The sequence below is a fragment of the Cariama cristata genome, unplaced genomic scaffold (assembly GCF_000690535.1).
Source record: "Cariama cristata isolate BGI_N322 unplaced genomic scaffold, ASM69053v1 scaffold9254, whole genome shotgun sequence".
Classification (NCBI taxonomy): domain Eukaryota; kingdom Metazoa; phylum Chordata; class Aves; order Cariamiformes; family Cariamidae; genus Cariama; species Cariama cristata.
The window spans coordinates 41,120-58,871 of NW_009612330.1; the positions used below are offsets into that span (position 1 = coordinate 41,120).

Consider the following 17,752-nt stretch of genomic DNA (forward strand, 5'->3'; position numbering starts at 1 on the left):
ATTAAAGGCCGGTATTAGGGTAGTGGGAATAGCGGATGTTAACTGATCAGTCAGGAATAACTACAGTCTGGGAATGAGAAGGAGATTTCTAAACAGAGCTTCTGGAGCAACTTCTGATTAGAAAGGATATGATGTGTTTTTAAAAAAATAATTCTTTTAAGGTGGACCCTTGAAAATTTAGGATAGGCACTATTTGGTATAGTGCTTATTGTAGCAGGGTACTCTGTTCAGTGTACCTTGTAGTGATCTGCCAGGTACTTGTGTAATGCATGTCAGGAGTGGACCCTTAGTTTTTAATTTTTTTAAAAAAAATGAATGCAGGTAACATTTTTGATTGACGGTGTTGCCTTTTGGATATACATGGTGCATCCAGAGTTGATCAAACAGAAGCATCTTGTGAGATGAGAATCAGTGTGCATGATGTGAAGCTGTATAGGTACCTAAGCTATTTGTAGTTTTGCAGGTTTTTTCCAGTTAGCAATAAATGTTGATATTTGAATAAATGTTTTAATAATTTCTAGATAGAGCACAGAAACCAAAATAGAAGCTTTTTCTGTTACGTATTTCCAGGGAAATTTCTAAATATTGGAGTTAAAGGAAAGCTTCCTTCCCGTTCCCTCCCTTTATTTAAGCATGTATGCATTTTGCTTCAGTCTGAAACTCTTCTGTCCCTTTTAGGTCTTAAGTGAAGAGATGGAAGTACAGGGAGACAAACTGGAATGGCTGAACAGAACTGAACCTGAAGTGCTTTTGGATAAAAACGTTGATCTTCAGGAAAAAGACAAACTTTCTGATTGCCTGCAGTCCCTCAATGTGAGGTGGAATAAGGTATGCGTTTCTTCAGCATTGGGTACCTGAAGTTGCAAATATAATGGTGGTTTTCCCTTACACCTGTGACACGTACGTAAAATGTCTTGGGAGCCATGCAGGCATTTCAAGAAATATGCCCCAATCCATGTCCAAGTGAAAACGCTGTCAGATGTTTTTCCGTCAGAATGGGTTAGTTTAGTTAGCTTAGTTTGTTTTTATTTTCTTTTTTATTGGCTTTCTTTTAAACAACTGGATCAAAAATATTTCACTTATTTGAGGCAAACAGCAACGTATTAATTTGAAATTGAGAGTCACAATAAATCTTTGCTGTATAGGAGAGTTAAATGTTTGTAGCTGTTAAGAGAAGAACAAATGAAGCTGTGGTAAAGCTTAGAAAATCTTACCAAGTGTGTCTGGGATTCTTGAGTATAACTGCCGTAACTTAGACTCCAGTGTTCAATCTCATTGGCAAGTATGTGTGAAGAGAAGAACACATTGGTTGGAGTAAAACCAGATTTTTTTTCAAGCTGCGCCTGGAGATCTGAGTGAAAAAGGAATAGAATTATTTGTGATTATATTATGAATCAGGGAGGTAAAAGTTTATTGGGGAAAGGGGCTTTTTATAGTTCAGGGAAAGAAAAAAAGATCTAGTTTCACCTACTCAGCCATGAAAATGGAGAGTCCCCCCCCCTGTATATTACATTTCCATCACTGCCTTTTAAAAACTTCTAAAAAGCAAAGTAGGCAAATTTATCTTCACTACAACAGAGTTTAGTGGCAGCATTTTTTTCTTTTTAAATTAATTCCCTATTCCTCTACTTTCCTGTCACTGATGACCACAAATCATGCTTTGTGTCATCTTTCCTTCATAGCGTACTCAAATAGTGAGTCATAGCTTTGATGCTTAGGCAGTAAAAAACATGTCAACAACCTGTCTACAACAGTTCATTTATTTCTCTCCAAGATTTAGGTAAGAGACCAGAATGTATTGAAATAACACTCTTGAGTACCTCTCGGCATTTTTATTGTTTTTAAATGATACCTTGAAAAAATTCATTGACATATATCTGAGGTATGCCATTGTAGCGAGCATGGTGTAGAATACTTTGTCTTTTAATAAGTGATTACTTTTTTGCTGTGAGTATAAGTTATCTTACTGTTTTTATTCCTCTCTGCTGGGCTGTAGGTGTTCAGAGAAATGCCTGACAGAGTGAGAGAACTGGAGGCATTTGTTCGGCAGTCTTGCCGTCTTACACAGACGAAGCCTTCTGGTGAGTGGTTAATCCTTCTGTTGTGCTGAATTATATTAACTCTATCCCAGCTAAAACCAGGACAGTTGTGCTTGTGGCTGCCTTCATGTTACTACGGGAAAGAGAAGGAACGTTTGGTTAGGGAAAAAGTCAGTCTACAGTTCAGGATTGGGAGAGTCCTTTGAGGTTCCCCTAAGAGTATTGAAATGGAGGAATTGTTTTGGTAAAGCTTAGGCCTCCTCATCAGGAGCCAGTGTACTAGATACAGGGTGAAAACTACAATAGCTGTGTTTGTGACAGCCTGGTTTCCTGTGGATTTGTGCCTTGCGGTCGTGCCTTTTAGTAATTAAGATCCACTAGAAGCTTCCCCTACAGCTAATTATCTGTAAAGTATCTCCTGCATGCAGATTGTCTGCCGTTCTATAAAGGCCATTCTGCATCTTTCAGCTCAGTAGGGACACAGGTAGGTCTTTCTCATCTGCTAGATACTTCTCTCCCTGGAGCTTGTAGGGGAAGCTATCTACCTATGATAAACTTGTATCAGACACTGACCATCTTTTCAAGTTGTTGGGGGCAGATCAGGAGATACGGAGTGTAAACAAGATGCCTACGTCTCCTTTTTGGAAAACTAGGTAAAAAAAGACAGCCCTTGCCTGAAAGAACTTACAACTTGAACTTCAGTAAATTAACTCTTCTTTTTTTTCAATTCAGCAGTAAACAAAATGTAAAGGAGGGAAACCAACTTTTGTTTAAGCGTTTCAAAACCTTGATTCCTTTCACACAGGGTGTTTAAGTACAGCTCCTGTATTTCTTTGCTTGAGGCAAGTGTGTGATATTCTTGCTCCAGCTTGATTGAACATAGTGTTTTCCTGGAACTAGAGCACAACCAAACACCGCTTGTGGAAGGGACTCTTGGTGTTCAACTCATTCCTCCCTTCCTTGCAGTGTCAGGTTAAAACAACAGAAAGGATGGACCTGAGCTAGCGGGCATCTGTCCCTTCTTAGGACAGTTGTGTATTGCCAAGTCCATGAAGCATCTAGTGCAGTAGCTCGACTTAGTTGCGCTTCAGTGAATTCTGAGCCAAGAGTGGGGAAAACCTTTCTGCCACATGACACAAGAGTGAGGAAGACAATTTTAGACGTTTATCTTAAACGAAAGGATGGGGTTTTATGCTTAATAAGGGTCAATTCCCTTTCATGTCCAAGAGCGTTTAGCTTCACTGCATTAGATTTAATGTCAGTTTGCCTTTGCAAGTTTTCTTGTTTGTTTTGTATTTAGGCTGAATTATTTGGGTGAGTCTTTGGCGTATAATGAAATAAATAGCCTTTAAAAAAAAAAAGGCAAAAGGAATTTCTAATTACTTGGTTTCTGGTGGTTAAAATGCCTCAAATACAAATGTTGCTGTGCTTTCTCTGTAGATACTGTTGCATATTTATGGGAATTACAAAAACCCCCTGTAATTCCCACAATTGCATGTGTGGCTATGACTTTTCTTTAACAAAACCCACAAACTCTGTTTCAGATGTCCAAAAGGTAGTGCTAGTATCTTCTTCAGTGGAAATTCCTGTTCAGACCCAGCAGGCTTTGGAACTTTCTGCGCCTGCTGATCTGGATAAAACTACAACTGAGCTGGCTGACTGGTTGGTATTGATTGACCAGATGCTCAAGTCAAACATAGTCACCGTGGGAAATACCGAAGAGATCAATCGGACTGTTGCACGAATGAAAGTATGGTTTTTTCTGTGAAGGCTAGTGGGTTGGAAAATTGACTCATACTTTAATAGCACATACGTTCAGTAAAGAAATTACATGTGTTTTTCTTAAAAAATAAAACAAAAAAACCCCCACATCTGACTGCAGTAAATGCATAACTTGAAAATTACAGTTTAAATGCTGTCGATATTACGCTCCTCTCCCCTCTACTCTTTCCATCCTGTGTCCCTATGTGAGCTAGGCACTGCTATTTTTTTTTTGTTTTAAACAAAGCATACAGAGAATACCTCCTGAAAATTACGTCTCTTGGGGAATGTATAGATAGCTTATGCTGAAGACATTGGAGCAGCTTCATATTTAGTTGGAGGGTAGCCTTTATGATCCACTCTTCAGTGGTCTCTAATGAGTTTTGTTGAGTTGTGGTTAGACGGAACTGATTTCCAGAGACATGCTAAGATGATTAAAAGCTGAAACATAGATGGTTATGATGTAAATGTATGTTTCTGTTGATAACTTATGCTATGCTGAGCCGTGACTAAGGGCAGTATTTGTGAGATGTATGCTACCATTAAGGTTCATTTTATTTGACTTGTTATCAGTTAACATGAGTAACTGTAGAGTAAAAGCTGCAGGCTAAACAAGTGCTAAACTGTTTCTGAGGGTGTCTAACGTAATCTGGAATTTCAAAGAATAATGTGATGTACAGTAGCTTTGGAAATGCTTTCTTTTAACTCTATGATACTTGTAATACGAGCTTCTGGTGCATTGCTATAGTGAAATAACTATGGTTTTTTAGACAATACATGGTCTGATTGGTTCTCCCTGTTCTTTTCCTTCTCTCTCTCACTCTCCCCTCTTCTCCCCCCTTATGTATAAATGATCAGAGCTTGGTAAGAGGACAATAAGTTATGGGACAGTGAAAAGTAGATATTGGAAAACATTGTGCAATGATTGCAGTAACTGTGTGTTTGTACAGGTTAACCTTCACCTCTAGATTTTTCAGTAGCTGTAGTTCAGAATATTTTTGCTTTTTAAAGCAGTGCTATAATACTGTGACAATGCAAGGGTTATGGTAATGATGGGAACAGCCATCTACTTGTGGTGACACATACATGTTTTGTTTTATCTACAAATAATACAGATGATGTCAACTAAATTCTGCTTTTTGGACTTAAAAACCATATCATAATTCTCAACAGATAACAAAGGCAGATTTGGACCAGCGGCACCCTCAGCTTGATTCTGTTTTTACGTTGGCTCAGAATTTGAAAAATAAAACTTCCAGTTCAGACATTAGGACAGTGATCACAGAAAAATGTAAGTTCCTCCATTCTGTGTTTGCAAATACAGTGTTTCCATGGCAGTAAAAAAAAATCTTCCTGTCTCTTTCTTAAGCTCTTGATTTTTGAGCCTAGCTGAAGTTGCCTTTCTTGAATAAACTGAAAACTTAGCAGTTAAGTGGCTTTCACTCTAGCAGTCTAACAAAAATTCCTGGAACAAGAATTGCCACTTATTTTCTTGACTGGCCATTTTTTCGAGTACAAAGGTAAATACTTTTGCTGGGATTTCAAAATATCTTATGAAGAATTTGGGTTACGTGATGGCTGCAGACCTAGGGATGAGTATGTTTTATTTATTGATAGAAGGAACTAATTGTATATCTTTATTTTTGTTGAGCTATGAGGCACTGAACAGTTAGTGAAAGGCACGAATGTATTTACTTAGGACAATAGCTTTGTGTACGTACTTCTGAAATTGTTGACTGAGAGTTAGTAGAGCTTTTAAGTCACTGATATGTACTTGAAAATTGAGTTTTCAGTTTAAAGGTCGCCACCCCCTTTGAAAATTTCTTTTACTGCTACTTCAGGAAAGAAAACATACAACTGACACAATTAGAAACTAAGAGACAACGTATTCTTTGAACTCTTAACCTTTGCCAGTTGCTAAGATCAGAAAATTCATGCAGCAGGATACATCACAGAAGTAAAAATGGAAAGTTAGATTTCCTTATGTTCTCCTCTGCAATGTAGTTTCCCTTTACTACATCTGCATGAATTTCTTTGGTGACCGTAAGACTTTCTGGAGATAATGGGGTTGGATAGAAAGCCCACAGATGTTAAAGGGTCTGATGAGATGGCATCTGCTGCCTGAGAGGCACAGAAGCTATGGACTGGGATGGGAGTAAGATCCAAAGAAGCTAAAGCACTTGTAGGGCCTGAGTTTTGCAGCCACTCAGAACTTGGGTGAGGACAGTCATGAAACATTCTTGGTCCTTCAAAAAAGGTGAACAAGGAATAAAGGAACCGTGTGTTGAAAATTTGAGTTCCTCTGTGGTCATGCCTGTCCAAGGTGGGGACATTGAAGCTGCGTATGCTGCTGTGGATGAAGCTTCCAGTAGATACCCTAGGTGCGTGTGAAGATTTTGCTACCTGTCATGAAACATGAAAAAACTGAAGGTTTTGTTGCTACTGACGTTTGTAAGGAAAAGTTTGCACTTTGAAGAAAAATGAAGCTGAGGACTGCTTTATTCACCTTGTCGTTTAAACACTGAGAGGAATATATCGATGTCCTACAGACTCCTGTGAGCCTGCTGCGTGTTGTTAGATGAAGCCTAATTACTCAAATAGCCCAGAGCACAGAAACAGAGAAAAGCTTCCTTCTCTGGAACTTCCCTCCTAATTACTGCATGGACATTGGGAGTTAAAAACACAGACTCATCAGGAATTTTTTCCAGGCTTTCTGCCTTTGATACCAGGCTGGTGCCCCTGACAACTTTTTTTTCTAGGAACCTACCTGTTGAACCTGCTGAATGCTGAGGCTACCAAGAATTTCACTATTTTTCTGTCCTGTTTTGGTGGAGACGGAAGAGAGGGCAAATATGTCAACAGTGCAGAGAGTAAGGTTAACCTGGCCATTGATAGGAAAAAATACATCAAGAAATATTCTTTCTCTAACACTACTACTACCACTATGTAAATTTCAAACAGCTATCCATTTCAACCAAGTTGCTATTGTAGTCAGCTGTTTCTCAGGGGTATTTTTTCCTTCCAGCTTTGTGAGGAGAGCCTAAACTTCAGAGGTTTTTCTCTGTAGTTCTTTAGCCAGCGCATAGGATTATAGCCTTTTTTCACTCCTGCTGGTTTTGCTTTGGCATTTTTACTTCATGCAAGATTGAACTGACCTGAGTATCAAGTGTGTTAGTTTTCTAATAAAATTGCATACTTACTGGTAAGATAAATATATTGGACGTGTTACGTACTGCCTACCTGTTGCTGCCCAGACTACACATATACGCAAGAAATCTAACTTAGATTTTTTGTTTTGTTTGCTTTTTTACATTTGCTTTTTTACTCTTTAGTTCTAGTGATAGAGCTTAGGTTTTTTGTTTTGTTTGCTTTTTTACATTCGCTTTTTTACTCTTTAGTTCTAGTGATAGAATGTATTCCAAATAACTGTCATGCAGCTAGTAGGGAAAACTTGTTTCCACCTCTGTAGACTTTCAAGTAATTTCAGGCTGTTTTTTTATGGTCTGTAAGTATTAAGAAAAAGATACGATGCTATTAATTTCTCTCTGAAGGCAGACTTACTGCTTTCCTTGACACTATTTTTTGTCCTAGGCTCTTGTCATGTTGTCTTTTTCACCCTTTGTTTATTAAAGGTTAAAGCCTGTTTATCGATCATCTAATGTAACTCTGTTTATTGAGAGAGGAATGGGGTACTTGAAGGAAATGGGATGTGATCAATAACTTCTCTGTTCTGCTGTGTAATCTATAGAGGCCTGTAGAAACCTGTGGTGGAATGAAAGTGCCAAAGTAGATTGTTACTGGAGCGTTTCTACCTCGGCCAAAATCTACCTAGTATGGGTGCCACTAGACTTCCTTCAATACACAGTGGTCTGGAAAGCTTAGTTCACTTTGTACAAGCTATCCAGATCTAAACAGTATTTATTTATTTATTTATTTGTTTATTTTTACTGGTTTAAGTTGCAGATGCACAAAGATGACTTGCTGGTGTAGCCATCACCTTAAAATTGTGCTCCTTGGAGCCCTGCTGCTGGCATCTCTCTGCACTGCAGCTGTAGCAGATTTGCCTCCCACATATGTCTATTTAAAAAATAAAATAATGCCTTTGAAATATTCCAGAAATAATAGTTGTTACCTGTGTGCTGACCTGCTTAAACAAGAGGTAGCCAAGCACCTGCATTTTTTATTTGCTTGTGTGAATGTGTAAACTACATGAGAAACTAAAATACTGAATATGGAAACTACTGTATTTGAGAATGAATTCTATTAGTGCCTCTTGTCCTGAGGATTAAGTGGTAGTTATGGCTACTTGTTTGTTTGCCTTGGGTTTTTCATATTCTGTGTTATCCTCCCCAGTGGAGAAGGTGAAGAACCAGTGGGACAGCACCCAGCACGGGGTGGAGGTGCGGCAGCAGCAGCTGAAGCACATGCTGACAGACAGCATGCGGTGGGACGAGCAGAGGCAAGAAATGGAGCATCTCATGGAGCGGTGCGAGATCCGTCTGCGTATGCTCCTGCAGGCCCCAAAAGAGATGCTCACCAAACAGATTTCAGACAACAAAGTAAGACCATCTGTACTTTCCCCACCTGTACCCAACTCGTCAGCCTGTAACACTACTGGATTCAATTGATGTGTGAATACACAATTTAGTTGTAAGACTGATTTGGCAATTCTGTCTCTTTTGGGGCATGATGTATTGTCTCTATTTTTTTAATATATGAGACTTCCTGAGAATCACTCTCTGGGAAGGAAACAGGTGGCATGTGTGTCTTTTCATAAATGCAGTTGAAATGAGTATAGTGTAACATCAAATAAATGATACTATGCAAAAACCTTGAACCTCAGACCAACGAAAAGTTTAATCATACAGCCACAGAATGCAGCATGTATTACTTCATAGAAACCTATTAACAGTTTAGTAAATCCAGAAATGGACCAAGTTATTTAAAATTATCCTGAATTTCCCTTCTGATGGGTGCCAGCTGTATTTTTTTTCCACTTATTTTTTTTCCCCCTAATCCAATGCAATCTTTGCTGCTTTTCGTGTCACAGCAAACCTGCTGTGATAAATCCATAAATCTGATGTCTTTTGTCCTGGTGGCTGTCAGAAAAAGGGCAGGCTCTAGGGGGCACAGGATAAGAACTAAAGAGACAGATCAGTGAGGAGGGGCTTTTACCAGTGCAGTATTTAGAATAGGGCTATAATAGAGTTTTAAAAAGTGTGTGTGTATATACACACATACATATATTCATGAAGGGACAATGTAGGGGTGCAGCTGGGTATGGAGAGAAGCAGGGAGTATGACTGTGAGAATTTCTCACTGATCCATAGCTATTTCAGTAAACAGTTGCGTGCTTTGCATCATCTTTCTCTACATGAGCAGGGGAATGGAAATGGGCTATTAATCTGCTTTGATTTCTTAAGTGAAAGTAGGCCTGTGCCCAGACATATAGTATAGAGATCATAAGGTATGACTGGACATATAGATATATGCAAATACTTTTTTTTCATTTAGAAATAGTCTTGAGTTCAGGATTCTGTAACGTCAAGGCACCTTATGCGTATCCTGCCACAATAAGCAAACACATCTAATGTATTTTCTTCATTTAAAACCAAAAGAACCCCGCAAAACAATGAAATCAAATTCTCATGCTGAGCACTTCATTTATGCTACTTTTAGCTGCTGCTTATATGACTATTATCATAATTTAAACTTATTCATGCTACTAAAAATATGGAAGTGTTTTTACTTCTGTTGCCAGTAAAGCACAAAAGAGGATTTTTCTAGCATTTGGCGGTTCTGGCAAATATAATTTTTCCTCACCTACTTGTGTTTTGATTGCTTCATTGGCAGGACACTTGGTGTCTGCAGGTTTCTTTTAAAAGATTTTTTTTTTTTTCTTTTAGATGAAAAAATGCACTTCTTTTTTTTTGAAAAAAAGGGCAAAAAGGAGGGTTTTATAATATGATAAAATGCATCATATAAAGAAAGAGTCTGATATTTGTTTTACTCTGTCTTATTCTGGAATTGCTTTTTAGCTCTTAGTACAGGATTTGCATAGAGGTGACATCACAGTAGCTGCATTCAATGATCTGTCTAATAAACTTCTCCGAGAGTATCGTGATGATGACACAAGGAGGGTGAAGGAAACCACTGACCAAATGAACACTTGTTGGGTTAATCTAAACCAAAGGTAATTACAAGGTTTCACTCTATATGTAGCTGTTTGTCTTAAACTTGCATCCTGTGTATGCACGCGTATTGCAGTCTCTTCTCTGTCTGCTTTACTGCAGCAGTTGGGGCTACTGGGGATAATTAGTCAATTCCAGCGAAGCTGGTTTGAGTTTTGATGATTGGAATTCCCACAGTTCCCTATGAAAGGCTTCTGTAAGACTTCCCATTTATGTGGTGGGGTTTTTTTTTTAAGGAGGGAAAAAAAAAAGTACTTCTCTCATGTTTGGTCTCAGGTTTGCCTGTGGGTATCGTTTTCTGAGTGTCTTTGAACAGTTCCTCTCCTGTTCCTTGATGCTGATATGCTTTATGTATTTACTGTGCTTCCTTTTGGTGAGGCAATAAGTATTCAGCTTGGTCTTCCAACACATTAATTCCTCATGGCTTTTCATCTAACAGAAACTTTCCCTGCGTGGGGCTGCACTTTGGGTTCCTGAGTGGGATGCTTCTAGCACTCCCATCTAGAAAATACTTGAGCTATGGGAACCAAGACTCACTTGAAACCTCTTTCGGTTCATCCTCTATTAAAACACATTTGCAAATATGTCTTAATGAAAATATGATATTTCCCTATGCGTAATATTTTTTTCCTGCAAGGTAATCTAATCCCTGCAGAAATTCTTTTTAGTATTTGACAGACAATTAACATTTAGAATAGTGTCTGACTCTGTGCCTGCAGCGTAAAAGACGATACGCTTTGTGGTTAGAGGGACGGAAGAGAAAATTGATCCTGTGTATATGGGAGTGGGGGAGATGACAGCCAAAGTCTGTCTGTAAGCATGCATGTAAAAGGAGCAACTGCTTTTGTAGTGAGACCTCAGTTAAGGGAATAAAAATCCTAGGGAACAGAGCTTCTGAAGTTGATGTTATATCCAGGGGAGTGAGAGGAGAGGAACTTCGCAGTGGCAAGAAGTAGGTGATGGAGGAAGCGGAGTAGAATGTCGTCTTGTCCTTCTTTGGAGGAAGATGGTACTTCTGTCATTGTGTGCTTTTGATGTGGCAGCTTGTTTCCTGGTTATGGCCATTGAGAGGTGAGGTACAAAACAAGTGAAACTTTGTATGGCTCATTCCGTGTGATCATTTGAGAGAGAATAAAAACTTATTAATCTCTAAATATTTTGAGACATCAGCTAGGATTTTTTAAGTGAGTAAAACATTTTGTAATTGTTCTACTTGATACGGACAACTTCTTTTCATGGTTCTTCAGAAAACTTCTGATCGACTGTGAGAAAGGCTTTGGCTTATGACAGAACTTCCTTGGCTTTTTACTTTTGCTTTTTCTGAACTAGGTCGTAGTGATGAGGTCATCTCCTGAAATGGCCCTTCCTGACCATTCATTTGCATTAAGATTAGAGACTGCAGCATTTTCACCATCAAATCGTACTTCGTTTCCTCATAGTGAACTAATAATCTTTTCCAAAAATGCCATTAACTTCATCTGAATGTCGTGATGACATCTGAGGATGAAGTTGCAATTAGAGGGTGAGGGAAAACAGCTCCTTGTTGGATTAGCAGTAACAGTAGACTACAGTTCTGAAGTAAACTCATTCACATTCAAACTTTGCAGTGTTTTGGCTAGAACTGGCATAAAACCGCCTGCCACTCAGAGCAGGTGACCAGAAAGGAGAGCTCCTGCCTGGAGGCCTCTAATTATTTTTGAATCTGCTTAAAGTCTGGAATAATAAGCAATTGCATTCTGTTGTGTATAACTGAAGCTCCTCAATTATCACCGGGGCTACTGATTTGCAGTCTGCAGCCTTAGGAAGATGAGTATCTGCTTTGGTTAACTAGGGACAGAATGTAAGGGAGAGGTCCGAGAGCCAGTGGGTAGCTGGAGTGAGGAGCTGCTCAATGTAACCCCGTGGAGCAGCAGAGTAGAAGTAAAAGGGGAGTTTTAGTTTATTTCAAGGGAATGAAGGTTTTTATACTTTAAATGCAATAAATAGAAATACTAATGAACATTGAGTGACAAGGCTTACTTCATGTGGCAGATCTTGGGACATGTAGGGGTTGTACATGGGGCACCCATGTGGCTTCTATAAGCACAGATCTGTATTTATAGCATAATGCCTTAAAATACCAGTTTATTCCCATGCTTGGAGGTTGTGGAAGGGGCCCTTGGTAACGTCACCTGGGAGAATCGCAGTCCTGCATAGCACGAGAGCACTACCAGCAAGACTGTAGCTGTGGCATGTGAAGTTGAAGGAGCTTGTTTTGAAACTGTTGGCATTAAGAGATGGAAGTTTCCCAGCTTGACATTGTGTAAATTGGATACTTTACCCAGTGGCTATTTATGTTCTATTTTTGTACTTTAGGTTGAAATTGTAGTAATTTTATGTGGGTTTGCTGCCTCAGTAGTGGATTATAGTTGCTGTCTGTACTGCTTCGGATGTTATTTTCTGACTTTTGATCACACGCTTATATGCGTTGCAGATTTTTAGTTTAAATCTGAAAAAAAATAATTGGGTGCAACAGAAACCTGAAACAGTGCCATGAAAACTTAAATAGTAGAATTACAACTTTCTTTTTCTTGGATGTGCCTTTGCTGATAGAATCTGCTTAGACCTTCTCCACTGTCGCTGTGTTAAGTGAGGTTAGCTGCGTTTGTAAAGGATTCTCCAGGTTCTCCTTACGTTTAATTCTTACATCCTGGAAGGACCCTCTGTCTCTTGAGGCTGTTCTAATTGTATTAGAATTCTTTGAAAATCTGAGTTATCTCTTTATAGCATGGGGTAGTTGTTAATCTGCAGTACAGAATCCTCCATCATTTTCTGTTTTACATTTGTGGCCTTTACTGAAAGGAAATGAAAGTATTTGCGTCTGCTCTGTAAAAGTGGTGCTCACTACTGCTATACCAGTCCTCTTTAAAAGCACCCGTGCAATCTTAGAACATTAGCTGTAAATCTGTTAATTTCTGCTGCTGGAGTATGTATTTAGTGAAAGGAATGATTTTCAGCTTTAATTCAAATATCATGACAGCAGTGGGAGTGTAATAGGATTTCGTTCTTTCCTTTAATTTCAAGCAAGCAGAAGGTTTGAGAAATTAAAACTTTAGGCCGAAGATGACATTCTTCAATGAATGTTATTAGCTACAAAGTTCAGGTTGTCTCAATTCCCATCTAGTACATCAGTACTTAGACTTAGAGATCTGGGTCACTTAGAGTGTTTCATCCTTTGGGGCTTTTCTTTTTCTTTGAAGGTCACCTTTATTACCAGTCTTTTCTTCCCGTTGTCTCTCCTGTTCTTCCACCTTTGGCCTTAACCCCCTGGTAGGGAAGAAAATCCCCGCAGAGGGAGAGTCTTTTGAAGTCAGAGCTCATAACAGCTTTTGCTTTACATTTTTCTCACAGTTCCTTGGTGTGCTCTAATTTTTGAGCTGGTGCTTGTTATCTTTTCTAGGCAATATCTGTCAAACCATTTGTAATCCCTAGCATGCTATTTATTATTTTTTTTCTCAAGAGTGGCTGAAGCATTCTAGAGCTTCAAATGAGAAGCAAGAATGAAGGCTTATTGCCCTGCTAGTCATTTACCAGTAGCCAAAACTTAGGCGAGCATCAAGTCAGGACTGATTCACACAGTATTATTTTGGATAAAGCAATTACTAACAAGTGATGTAAGACCTGGACTCCTAAAATGGGAGTTGCAATGCTATCTTTTTGCAGGTAGTCTCTAGAAAATTCAGTTGGTTATGCTAATACTGAAAAATGTAAGCTTGGCAGAATTGGGGTTGCGTGAGATTTTCTTACTGTCCTTGAAGGAAAACAGCTTTTCCTTGCATCTGTCTTTTCTGTGCTAGTAAATCAGAATATCTGCTTTGAAATGTCATCCTGAATGGTACTGAACACCTGCAGCTTCTTTTTTAAAAAGAATACTTGAACTGCTTTTGAAATTTGATTCTAAACACAGTGATTCCCTAGTGCTGCTGGGCAGTGCTGCTGCCACAGCATGGCAAGGAGGGAAAGAAAACCTAAGTAGAATAGGAGGAGGCAGAAGACATGTAAGTTTGATGGACCTGTCTGCTGAAATGTGTTCAATTCATATGAAAATATCAAATGATGAGTGTTTTGGCCTTGTCTTACTTGAAATGAAATATCACTTTACCCCTGAAATCTTACAATATGGTTAGTGCTTGATGTGAAAATAAAATTGAACTTGCTTCTTGTTTAGCAGCAGCATTCTAGCTAGTAGCCCTGTTGGGGGTTTCTGTGCAGCGTGCTAATGTGGGACAGCTTGGTTTTTTCTTTTGCCCTGGTTTTGGGAAAAGGGATACTGCAGAGTAACAGCCTCAAATGAATGAAATTCAGCTTGTCATGCTTTAATTAACATTGTTCATCAGAGCTTTTAAAATTGCTGACTATAACGGTTTCCCATCCGAGTTTCACTTCAATAACAAGGGAACAGTTCTGTTATGCAGAAGTATAACGTGATCTTTTTTCTAGGAAATCTTTTTAAGTTGCTTACCAACAATATTATCCGAAAGTTTTAAATTAGTTCCTTACATCTTAAAAAAATCCTCTTACAAACAAAAACTTTTGTGTTTGTACTAACTAGAGTTCTTTTGGATTGATTGAAAATGTGGACTATATTCTACCAGTCTTTTTTTTAGATTTAAGCATGTTTAGCATGGCTTGACTGTTATGATGGCAGTGTGTTATTCTGTTTGAGTGATAGTGTCAAAAGTCTTGTCTTTTTAGTAGAGAACCAGGTATTTGACTTTTCATCCCTCAGCACTGTAACTCTTAGGGAAATGTTTCTACTCACTGTAAAAGAAGAAGGAAAAAAAAATAAAATACCCCAAACCCTCGATTCTTCTACTCCGTATGATTTTTTGTTGACAGGGAAAAGCATTCACAGTTTTCACGCGTGAGAATAACACTTCCAGCATCTGGGGTAGCATAAGTACATGATGGTAATACTCAAAAAGGAAAAGCTAGGTTTTTAATTAATAACTTTTTCTTCCACATGCCTTTTTAAAAAGGGCTGTGACATATGTAAGCAGTTCAGAACACCTATGTGTAGCTATAGATACAATAACCAGAGAAACAGTGATATAAATAATGATAAAACAAGCTGTGACGGATGTGTAGTTTCTTAATAGAGACAACTTCCAGATTTCCTTTAGTAGTTTCATTATGATGTCTATAATGCTGTATGTGATGGGGGATTATTCTGACATTTGTCTTCTTTTCAGAGCTGTTGATAGGCAGAATTTCTTGGAGACAGAGCTGAAGACAGTACAGGCCTCGCACAAGGATCTGGAGAGCTTCCTCAAGTGGCTTCAAGAGGCAGAGACAACAGTTAATGTTCTGGCAGATGCATCCCAGCGTGAGAACACTGCTCAGGACAGTGCCTGCGTAAGGGAACTCAGAAAGCAGATGCAGGTGAGCAACTAAATAGTACTGCTGGTATTCATGCTTTTTCTCAATGGCAAATGTTATAAAGGAAGGCGAACTACTAGCGTGGGGAAACCTGCAGCCTATTGGAAGGTGTTTTAAAAAAGAGTATTTTAGAAGTCAAGTGTGTGAAGGAAGCAGATTTTTCTTCCTAAGCTTTGAAATGCCTATTTTGAGGACATCTGTGGCACTGAGGACCCTTAAATGTCCTTGGAGGGTGATTGTATTCTGTGTTCAGGAAGTATATTAAACCTTGGAGAGTGACTGTATTCACGAAGGTCTAAAATAACAATGATGTTCTCTTTGTGCTTTGAATATGTGAAGAAGTATTTCTTCTAAATGGTTTTAAGAAGAATGCAGGGCTTGTGACTTTCTCCATTCTGTGTGAAGATGCCTCTGCCCCCAAGGTCTGTGCATGGAGTAAAACTTTATTATGTGTTTAAGGTGTGATCAATTCTAGGTGAGATATGTGCTGAACATAGACAAAACTTGATGAATGTTGTTGTTGTTGTCATTATATGGCATGTGTTTTCAACATAGGATCAACTGTTAAACTGGCATCTGTGGGTGTGCATGGGAGGACTAGCCTCCGTTACGTTTTGGGGCTAACTTCTTTGGCTGTAGCTCAAGGCGCTCTACGGTGGAATCAGTGATCTGGGCATTGCTGAAGCCTTGTTTTGCCTTCCATTGTGACAGCTGAGGCTAGCAACAGTAGTGTGCAAATGAGGCAAACTTTGAGAACAGTAAGGATTTCTTTTTGAAAAGGAGGAAATTCACTGTTGTATCATCAGTCTCTTTAATTTATTCTCTCGGTGTCTAAATGTTGCAAAGACTTCCAGGTTAGTGCCGAAATGTTCCAGTCTGTTGCAAAATGTTTAATAGCTACTTGAAGGATGTTAAAACCTAATTTGAAACAAGATGCAGAAAATGAGCTAGGAAATAGTAAGTAATGAGTGTCTAAATGTTGCAGAAGACTTTCCTTTCAGGTTAGTGCTGACATGTTCCAGTCTGTTGCAAAATGTTTAGTAGCTACTTGAAGGATGTTAAAACCTAGTTTGAAGCAAGATGTAGAAAATGAGCTAGGAAATAGTAAGTAATGCCAGGTCAATGTGTGTGAAGTCCTGTGCCTACAGATATAAAAGTGTTCAAAATAATTTGAAAGTTTTGTTTTATTGTAAATGAAAATCAACGTGACTAGTAGTGGGTTGTTTGTTTGTCTTGCTGCTCAATTCAAACTTGTGTATTAGCTGGGAAGGGAAAAAGCAGAACTGAAAGAAGGCAGGTGTGGACTGTGGGTTCTGTCTTACACAGAAGGGTTTTGAGCTCTTGCACAGTCATTTCTTGAACGCCTCTAGTTTTGGACTTGTGCTGCTTCATAGGTTTCCTCAAAAGATGTATGATAAACAGCGTGTCGGCTAATGATGGTAGGCTAGAGCTGGTAGGTTAAAGGAACCGACTTGTGGTGGGAGAGGAGAGTAGGTAGAAACCAGGAGCAATGGAGCACAGGGGAATGGTTCAAATGAGTGGTGGAGATGAGGAAAGAATGTGCATCTGGCAAGGTGGAGAATACGGGTGGTAAGATTTCTATATACAGAGTGGAATCAAGGCTCAGTTTCCTCAAAATGATGTTGTCACTGGTGCTGGACAGATCAGGAACAAAACCGAGTACAGGTATCAAGGGTTTACCTGAGGACTGTTAGAAACATTGATTCCGTTCTAAAAATAGGAATGAAAAGGTTGTGTTAGCAGAATTGGATGGGAAGAGTTTTTAAATGTCTTGTGTGAAGAACCTGCACCTGGCATTCATCCCCTCAGATGGAAAGTGCCTGAGAAGAGGCAAACCAGTGTATAATGGACTGGCAACCAAGCTATGCATTACCTAGGATCGTATGAACTTGTTACACTGCTTGTAGTTGGTGCCTCCATACTGTGCTGATTGATGTGCTTGAAATGTGTACGTACCTGTTCGTGTGGCAGTATGCACATTAAATAATATGGTTACTTGTAATGGTGCCTACCGCCTACTGTGGTGATAACGGCCTCCCTGAACCTTTGCTGCAGCAGCCCCTCCAGTACAGGTTTCAGTAGTTTGATCCTAGCACCTTTGGAAGCAGTGAGAAATAGCTGTCTCTGGTGACGTGGCAGTGTCACCACACCCGGGTGTGTTGGCTGTGTTGCACTGGGAGTGCCTTGCCGGTAGCAGAACACTTCCATGCTGTTGAACATCCTCCTGCCATCCTTAGATGGCTTAAATAATTCTGCTTTGTCATGGGGAAAAACATCAAAATGGTGTTAGCCCCTTGGATTCAGGGATGACTAGAAAAAGGG

The 17,752-nt window shown here is 39.2% G+C and overlaps 1 protein-coding gene across 1 annotated transcript in view; it reads left to right on the top strand.

Annotated features, from left to right (window-relative positions):
- The window catches only part of LOC104160449 (utrophin-like), a 54,172-nt gene extending 38,055 nt beyond the window's left edge, over positions 1-16,117 (top strand). The window contains exons 24-31 of the mRNA XM_009698573.1: positions 679-828; positions 1,997-2,081; positions 3,584-3,789; positions 4,974-5,091; positions 8,154-8,359; positions 9,839-9,993; positions 15,223-15,412; positions 16,049-16,117. Coding sequence (XP_009696875.1) covers positions 679-828; positions 1,997-2,081; positions 3,584-3,789; positions 4,974-5,091; positions 8,154-8,359; positions 9,839-9,993; positions 15,223-15,412; positions 16,049-16,117 — 1,179 coding nt within the window. The remainder of the gene's footprint in view (positions 1-678; positions 829-1,996; positions 2,082-3,583; positions 3,790-4,973; positions 5,092-8,153; positions 8,360-9,838; positions 9,994-15,222; positions 15,413-16,048) is intronic.
- Positions 16,118-17,752: the final 1,635 nt, after the last annotated feature.